At 33.6% G+C, this 9,472-nt stretch overlaps 1 protein-coding gene across 6 annotated transcripts; it reads left to right on the top strand.

The window, feature by feature from the left end:
• The first annotated feature begins 1,032 nt into the window (after positions 1 to 1,032).
• LOC130825724 (uncharacterized) lies at positions 1,033 to 6,488 on the top strand. 6 transcript variants are annotated; one of them, XM_057691107.1, is made up of 13 exons: positions 1,033 to 1,168; positions 1,263 to 1,349; positions 1,539 to 1,672; positions 2,022 to 2,080; positions 2,193 to 2,259; positions 2,332 to 2,376; positions 2,779 to 2,818; positions 3,298 to 3,332; positions 3,409 to 3,513; positions 3,641 to 3,688; positions 3,792 to 3,892; positions 4,079 to 6,233; positions 6,320 to 6,488. In XM_057691107.1, the coding sequence occupies exons 1-11, from the start codon at positions 1,120 to 1,122 to the stop codon at positions 3,816 to 3,818; spliced, it is 696 nt and encodes a 231-aa protein (XP_057547090.1). In that variant the 5' UTR covers positions 1,033 to 1,119; the 3' UTR covers positions 3,819 to 3,892; positions 4,079 to 6,233; positions 6,320 to 6,488. The 6 variants fall into 6 exon arrangements, with proteins under 6 accessions (XP_057547090.1, XP_057547089.1, XP_057547088.1 ...); XM_057691106.1 differs by having other exon boundaries at positions 2,205 to 2,259; positions 2,347 to 2,376; positions 3,773 to 3,892; positions 6,320 to 6,476; XM_057691105.1 differs by having other exon boundaries at positions 2,347 to 2,376; positions 3,773 to 3,892; positions 6,320 to 6,476.
• The last annotated feature ends 2,984 nt before the right edge of the window (positions 6,489 to 9,472 follow it).

Below are 9,472 nucleotides of genomic sequence, written 5' to 3'. Positions count from 1 at the left end.
TTCCACTTCACATGTACACATCATTTTTTTTTAAATTAATATAAATTAGATTGGGGCTGAGCTTTTGAGAGTTGTCTTTACAAAAGACGGTCTCTTAAGAGAGCACATGGTGCGATTAACGATTATGATTATCTTACTACGGAGTAATATAGACACTAGATGAGTACACTAGAGTACTAGTATGAGTATTAAACTAAGCCGGGTAATTATTATTTAATGGGTAATCATCATCTTCATTTGACCCAGTTGTTCCCGCTCAGAGAAAACTAAGGACAGGGTCTGCGGAAGGAAAGAGGGCGGCAACTCATACCAATAAAGGAGAGCGCGGCCAAAGGACTCCCCGAGCTCGAGGAAGATAAAGAGACGTAGATACACGTGTAGGATAACTAAAAGGCGTATAAATAAAACAGAGAACCCACTACAAAAGAAAACACGGAACATAAAGAAAGGAAACTAGAAAAGCAAGAGGTTAAAGACACAAAGGGACACTCAGAGGACATCAGTAAACTAAGGCGTGGATAAGGCGTCTCCAACTATTACTATCCCTAGTCAGGTCCGCAGAGAGGTGTAACTCAAGCAAGTCAACTCTTATTTTCTCGTCCCAAGTTCTCCAGGGTCTTCGTCGACTCCTCTTACCCTCTACTATAATGCTTTCTACCCTTCTCACAGGGGCGTCGAAAGTCTTTATCTGCACATGTCCAAACCATCTCAATCTATTTTCGCGTATTTTTCCAGATATAGTGACTACCCCTAGTTTATATTTAATGGGTAATATAAACAGTAAATGATTAGACTAGAGTAGCTTGTCAAATTATAAAATTATTATTTAATAATTAATATAAAATATTAAATTAAGTGGGCGGGCATGTATATCGTTGTGTGTTTTTTTTGGTGTCATTATCCACCAATTTATTGTGGCGTGCCGGTTTTACCTGTCCAAATTTTATTTTTTATGATTAACGTTGTGCAAGCCCGTTCCTTTTTCGAAGTATATAGGCAGCAGCAGAGGCTTGTTTAGTTAAGGTGTAACCGTGTAAGTATTCCAAATACCATTTGAAACAACCCATACCTGAGTAGTACGCTTCATCTTCTCTTCCTCCCTCCAAAACAAGCAAAACAATGGAGGAATACTTGCAGTACATGAGAACTCTTCGCAGTCAGATGAATGGTTTTTTGTTTTCTTCCTCTTTCTCACTCACTTTTTCTGTGATTTTGGACGCTTCATAGATTCTGAATACCTAATTTACCATTTCTGCGAACAGATTATGAAGATCAAACGGCAAAAATTTCGGTTGATGAGCAAATGCTAATCACTACAATTCACACTCTCGAGAAAGACCTCGACTCAGGTTTGGACCTTTTTCAAACTTACGATTGCCACATCTTCATCTTCGTTCTTTGATTGTGCGCTTAATACCTGAATAACATGTTCCGCTAGTTTTATGGAGGAAAATCAAATGACCAAATGATAAAGTCTATTTCTATGATTAATCACAATCAATTTTTCATTGAGGATAACGATGATGAACGATTTCCAGCAAAGACAGAAACAAAGCGAGTTGTGGAGGAAACTGATGAAATGATTAAGAACAAGGCTGAATTATTGTCCAGAATTTTTGAAAAGCAAAAAAGAAATGTGTCATTGGAAGCAGATTCCTTCAACCTATTACAGGTTTCCGCTGATTTTCTAATGATGTTTACGATTGAAGTTTTGGACTGCTAGAGTTGATTTATTATTGTGATTATGTGAATGTTGGGAAGAACCACTTGATTATTGTATTAGTTATACTAGCAGTTATTTTGATGCTGATTTATTTGATCAGTAACTGTGTCCTGTGTAATTAAACAAGTTGTACTACCATTTGATGCAATCCACAAATATCGTCTGCTAAGTGTTAAGCTAATGATATCAATAAAGCTTAACATCTCTATTGGTATCGTAATGGACTATGGAGTATTACTGTCTTGCAACATTTTATCCAAAATTGTAGCTGAGTAAAAGAATTGGATAAAATTGGCAGACTTTGGAACTCATTCAACAAGAAAAAAGCAACCAAGCAGCAAAAGTTCTTGAGAAAAGGTGAAATAGATAGCGCTTTTGGTTGACTAGACTGTCACATAATTAGCTGGCAATATATGTTACACCGGATGTATTACATTGATTATGGACGTCCTAATCCATACCTTATTAGCATTGTTTCCAGGATATATTATTCCAAGGTTATTGAAGATATGAAATCCAAGTTGCAAGAGCAGAAGGTTAGATTTTGTTATTGTACAGATACAAGATATCTCAATGTGCTGGGAATAATTTTTTTATTAAATCCCTAGGTGGTGTTTGGACAGGACTGGCTGGATAACAATCTAAGCAATGAGGTAAGATTGATATAGCATTTATAGTGCATGTAAATGGTAATTGATGCCTTCGTTGCACATCTTGAAGACTTGCTCGATAGTCTGTACGTCTCAAACGTATTTTTTATCAAAATTTTCATTAAGAAGAACTTTTTGGTGAAATATTGATAGACTGTGCATATCCTTCTTGCAAGCTTGTCGTTTAATTCGATTCTTAATGATGTATTGTTTGGAGCCAAAACAATCTAATATGATTTTGATGTTCTTTTGATTTTCAGAATTAAAATTAACATGATGGGAAGATTTTGACAAATTTGTCTCATATAATTAGGATTAAGGCGTTTTGGCATTGTGATTGTTGCTGTGTTGCGTCTCATATACTAAGTGGATGAACCTCTGAAACTGCAATCTTTGTTTTTACAGCCTTCTAAAGATGATATCATGGAAAAAAAATTGATTGAAGGTATGGAAAGTTAAGTTCAAAATGCTTTTGTGATCTGATATAGCTCTCGTCATTCATCTTCAGAAGAAGACAAAGAAAAGAGAATAGTCTGGTGATGTTATGATAGCCATGATGCGTATACTCCTAGTTTCTAACGTGACACTGTGCCAGAATGGTTTTCCATCATGATAAATATTACATCCTTTGTGCCCTTGAGTTTGCACCATTTTAGTCAATACTTTAGAGTTTTTGGAGTCGTTTGGTGCAATTTCAAAGGGATAGAGGGAGTGCAACTCTACTTGTAGTCTTGTAGCTTTGAAATTAAATTGTAGAGCAAGCTTGTGGTATGTTTTATTTGAAAGATGATTTAATTGGTAACATTAGAGGATGCTTTTAGAGCAGAGTGTTAAAAAGTCCTCGACTGCATAGAGAACTCATTGATGGCCTAGATATTTACACTGGCTGAGCGTTATTCTGACTTTGTCGAACGTATCTTGCAGAAATGTCTAGTAAGGGCCCAACATCATGTAGCTCGGTATGAATATATTCGATGCAAGTTTTTGTTTAAGTTTTGTTTGGTCTTACATCTGATGAGATTAAAATCATTGTAGGGAGATGAGAATAAGACACTCTTGCTGGGAAAGGTGCGTGCTGCACAATCTAAGCTTGATGAGACAATTCACGCAAAAAACAAACTAATTTCTGAGAATAATGAGGTTATCAACACACTCTTATACATCTTCATGAATGTTTCCTCTACTTTTCCATTCGATTCTTCCCTTTTTAAAGGTATGCAACTTAATGTTTTCAACTCATTTGAGCTTTATCTATTTGAAATGTCAGCTGAAGCAATCTATTGAACAATTAAAAAGTGATATTAATGATATCAAGGTAGTGTACCATTTATCTCCTGTTCCTGCTCGCTTCCCCAAGCACTTGGTTATTAGTTGTTTCTTATGTTCTTGTCCATTACAGCCTGAGCTAATTGCCACAGAAGTTAGTTCGCTGGAAAAAGAACTGAAGGTGCTCTTGTCAGAGAAGGATGGGGAACTGGAGTACTTGAAGAGTTTACGGAGCCAAATTGATAAACTGAAGGTACAAATCAAGCATTTCCAACACTATAAACTCACTACCTTGAGTAAGACTACAAGAAATTTCTTGTTCTAAGATCTGATGAATCAAGATAAGTGATAACAATTCGTTCTAATATTCTCTGCTATATGCTAAACTGCAGCATGCTTTTCTAAATATAGTGGAATTGCCTGTTTATATTTTTTGTAGGGAATACGCCATCTTGTCAAGTGTGCGTGCGGAACAGAATACAAAATAGAATTGAGCCATTGTGATGTGGAAGAATAATGTACACTAGTGATTTTATAAGGATGAATATAGTTTCCGATGTAAAGCTTGCCATTTGAACATTCTAGGGAGAATTCATGCTTTTCTTTGAATTCTTGAAAAGTTTTAATTCTAATGCTACCAATTGCTAAGAGTAAATCACTGCACCATGTATGTATGTGTCTGGTTTTGTATGCTTGTAGCGGGATTCGGATCAGGCATAAAAGTAGTAGGGAAGAGTCTTAGGGCATGTTTGGTTGATTAATTTTATTGGTATGGAATGGTATCACAACCCATTCCAATGTTTGGTTATGCATTTTTACATTGGGATCTCATACAGAAAGGATTCTCATACCATTCCATTCCTTAGAATCTCATACCCTCCTACCCCCAAGTTTCAAACTCCATTCCCCCCATATACAAACCCTAATTCACTCTTCCTTCTTGAAAATCCCTCTCTTCCTTCAATCTGAAATATTCTTTCCTTGTTCTTCAATCTTCTTCCGCCTCCTTCAATCTTCTTCAACCTTCTGTTTTTCTTTCCCTGTTCTCACCGGTGACCTCCTGCTCCCTCTGTTCTTCGGCTTCCTCTTCACTCCTGAATTCCCTCCATTCACGTTTCTTTCTGGTTCATCAACACCGTCATCATTTTCTTTCTCAGGTAAACCAATCTCAATTTCTTCTAACAGTTTGTATGCATTACTGTTTTTGTAAAGCATCTCAATTGTTAGGTATATGATTCGCTTCTTGTAAACGAATTTCTTCTTAGATTTGAATTTTGGAGCTTTGAGTTCTTTTATTTTTTGTAATCTTTGATTTTATGATAATGGTTACACTTAATCAAACAATTGTTTATCTCTTATTACTATGGTATCCTCCATTGTTAATCGATTCAGATGGTTCTTTTTTCAAGTATGCTTTCTTTTTTCAGTGTCCTCCATTCTAGACTGTTAATTTGAATTTATTAAAGTTTTGATTGATTAGTAACTTAACTATACAATTGATTTGGGTTTATACATTTTCAAATGGTGGATTAGTAATTTAATTCTACATTGATTGTGTATTTCGTTTTGCCGGTTGTGTATTTCATCTTTGTTCATCATTTTGCCTTTATTTTTCTTAATTGTTAATGGAGGAATGTTTCAGTTTGTTGTGATATTAGACTGTTAGTGAACAATTTTGGTGAAGGAATGCTTTAATGGAGGAATGCCTTAATTTATTTTAATGGAGGAATACTTTGCTAATGACGGTACTTGATTGTTGTGATATTAGTAAATATTATTGTAAGTGGGGTTTTCTTTCTATTTTCTTATAATACTTAATGAAGACTTGCTAACTTAGTACTGATGGCTGATTAGATATGTCTAAAATGGTGAAAATGTATGTGTTAAAATGGAGCTTTTGTCAGCAATCTAGGTTGCCTCTACTTTTAAAAAATGTGCTTGCATACCAATCTAGGCTACCTCCAATTCAAATGCTCAGTTTTTTAACAAGATCTCATTGAGATAGCTGTTGGATATATATGATTGCTAGATTAATATGATGGTGCATGTATACATTCATATAAATGATTCCATCTCAATTAGCCATAGTAAGAAGAAGGAAGAAGAGACAAATTGAATTACTACTACTTTTCATGGTTGTTAATAATGTCATTACAATCATGTACTTGGTGATGTGTATGATGGGTGTAATTGTTTATGAAATTGAACGACCATGTTATAGCAAAAGTGAGAAGAAACACCTTAGACAAAAGCACTTGGATGCACTAATCAAGGATAGTGATATAGTCTGCAAAAGTGAACTTCGTGTGAATAGAAAAACCTTTTATGTCCTTTGTGAGATGGTTAGAGATGTCGATGGTTTAAATGGCACTCGAAATATGTCTTTGGAGGAAATTGTAGCTATGTTCTTGTACACTTTGGCACATCATTTGAAAAATAGCACAATTAGAAGTCATTTCTTTCGAAGTGGAGAAAGTGTTAGTAGAAACTTCCACCGATGTCTTCTTGCCGTGTTAAAACTACATACTCACTTGCTAAAAAAGCCGACACCTATAACAGAAGATTGTGAAGTGGATAGATGGAAATGTTTTAAGGTAATAACATAATTTCATTTATATTATTTAAAAATCTATCCACTTTGTTTATTGTAAAACTTATCCCTCTTAACTTTTTTTTGTAGAATTGTTTAGGAGCCGAAGATGACACTCATATTAGTGTTCATGTGCCAAGTGAGGATAGAGCAAGATATCGGACAAGAAAAGGTTCTATTGCTATGAATGTGTTAGGTGTATGTAACCCTAATTTGGAGTTCATATATGTTCAACCTGGTTGGGAAGTTCATTTTCTATTTTTGACAATTTTATATTACTTGCTACATTTTCTTTTTAGTAATAAAACAATCATTTAAAGTTCTATCTACCCCTATTTTTATCCTACTCTATAATAAAATACTATACTATACTCTATAAAATAACCTAATAATCTATTTTTCCTTTTTCTTTTTCAATTAACAATAATACAATACTATACTCTATAAAGTAAACAATCAGCTACAATGTAGGTCAATCACTTTTCTTAATTTTTGTGCCCATGCAAATATAGCGATAAAAACGGAACGGAGGACTAATAGTAATAATAATAAGGGCCGTGCATTAATTGTGAGTTGATCAAGTGGTAAAGCTACGGTACCGTAGTCACTCACTCAAATGATGAGATTAAAGGACACATTTTTATAATAACACGAAGCACCAGCCCTTAAAAGGAGGAAACGTTGTTTCTTTGTATTTAATGTACCGATGCAATACCATTAGAGAGGAGCCACGTCATGGTCTGTAACTTGCATTACAAGGACAAACAATCAAACATCTAGGGAATGAAAACGACACACTTTGAAGAACTTATCAAACATTCCTAAAGGCCTCAAATGATGATGAGATATAAAACCGCATAACTACACTATTTCCGGGTATTGAATTTCTAATAGTTTAAGCATTTACACTTTAACATGTATTGAACTTCAAGCAATGGCTATATTGAGAACGAACTACATTAACTAAACATAAAAACTTGGACACGACCGTCAATATGAGCAAGCCTAAAAGCTAAAAATTGACAAATAAAAATGGCAGATCTCACTAAAATTACTGTTAAAAGATTCAATTTTGATATTAAGGGTATTAATTTTGACCATAAAGGTATCAGTTTCAACTTAAAGTAAACCTTAATATATCAACTAAAATAAAAATTTTAATTTTGACCTATAAGTGATCAATTTAATCTTAAACTGATTAATTTCTACCTAAATATAGTTCTATTTTTATAATTTCAAAACGGAAGTAATAAAATGGTAATATTCTATCATTTTATCAATGAATTTCAAACAGCAAATGAATAGTCAATAACACTATCAATGATAGTGTTAAAACATTACACAATACAAGTACTCTTATTCAATGCAACATAATAATTCTAATGGAACATAAGGGTACTTGTAATCTTTAATAATCGATCAATATTAGTGAGATTGCTCTTCCCTGAACAATCTCTGTTCATAATGGACTTGGAAATAAAGTTGTAGGTGTAGTGTTTGTTTACCTTTGCTATGAAGGCGGAGAAAGTGTCAATCTCGAGTTATGTTTGCCAAATAATTCGATGAATGCTCTTGGAAATTATCAAGAGTTCATGACTACTTTGTTATAAAAACAAATTCAATTTTGATCTAAAATTGATCAATTCAGACTTTAAAGTGATCAATTAAAAAATCAATTTTGACGTTAAAATTATCAATTATGATCTTAAATAGATCAAGTACTGAGCACATATTGAAAAAAAATATATTTGGACTAACTAGTCTATCCGTCTCATAATAAGACCATCGCTGCCAAGAGTGACTGTTTAGTAAAGGGTCAATCATTCTTTTCAAAGTTTAAAACTTTTTTATTGTATAAGAACAAAAAAGGAATTTAATCATACAACTTAGGCCTCACGTCACCAAAAAAACCATAATCTTAACTTTTAAAGCAAAGAGTTGTTATGCACTTGGGTAAGGATTGGTCAGACACTCACTTGAAATTCTCATTGAGTTAAGCGTTGGAGATGGTTCTCAAAGAATTTCTCTAGGCCCTTCTAACCCTTGTTACTAGTGCAGTAAGTCTTTATACAAAAAAGGCTAGATGACAAGAACAAACCCCAAACCAATATAATCTCCCTTGAGACAAACTCTTCTACTAATTCAAACTTAGCAACTTAACTAATTGTATTTATTTCATAGTAAGAACAATTCGGCACTAGAAGGAGGGGAGTTTATCTTTCTTAGCCAAAAATATCTCCTTAAGAATTGTCACCAAGATACCTAGCAAACGTTCAAAAAACCATGGTCAACACTAGGGTGTTCAAAATCGCATACCGGGTCGACCCGGATCCGGAAATCCGATTTTTCGGATACCTAAAAACGTGATACGGATACCCGATTTTATTAGAATGTTTATTTATTTATTTATTTTTTTGTCTTTTTTTCGTTCAACCTTGCGTTTTTATCTTTTTTTTTTATTTTTAAATATTTTTTATATAAAATTCAAATACCAACTCTTTAAAAATATTTAGTTTAATTAGTCATAAAAGAAAATTTAAGAAAATTAAAGAATAATATTATTACACATTGGTTTAAGTAAGAATAATTACAAAAAATATATCTACGGGAGAAAACTTATATTAAGATTAAAGCCAATGTTAGCTTAATAGATACCATAATTATTTTATTTACGAAAAAAGTAATAAAATAAATAAATAATAAATAAATAAATAAAAACCGGATACCGGATACACGGTTTCCAAACATATGTGACCCGGATCTGGTATGTGAAAACCGGGTAAATTATCCGATTTTGAAAAACGGATACCGGGTAATCCGAATCAGATATTTCAGATCGGTTTTTTTTTCACACCCCTGGTCAACACCATGTGTAATCCGAATCAGATGTGTTTTTTTTTTCATCTACATCGTTTGTCTTTATTCCGGATTATATTTAGGGGGCGTTTGGTTCGCACAAGGGAATCGGAATGGAATGAGGAAAGGGAATGAAGGAGAAAGAAATGGATTCCCCTCATTTAGCCTTGTCGTTTGGTTGTGTTCAGGAAATAGAATGAACTGCTCATTGATTCCCTTTGTGACTGTTTGGTTCAAGTTAAGGAATCAAATTATGAGTTTTTCATGTAGAAAATCTTTAATCATTAAGAACAACTTGATAAAAATAATCAAACAGAATTTACTTCAGATTGATAAAAACAATCAAGCAAATCCAATTACACCCATTAAAATACAATCAAGCTTGAT

This window comes from Amaranthus tricolor, chromosome 10 (assembly GCF_026212465.1).
Source record: "Amaranthus tricolor cultivar Red isolate AtriRed21 chromosome 10, ASM2621246v1, whole genome shotgun sequence".
NCBI classification, from domain to species: domain Eukaryota; kingdom Viridiplantae; phylum Streptophyta; class Magnoliopsida; order Caryophyllales; family Amaranthaceae; genus Amaranthus; species Amaranthus tricolor.
This window is presented reverse-complemented; position numbering and strand designations above follow the sequence as displayed.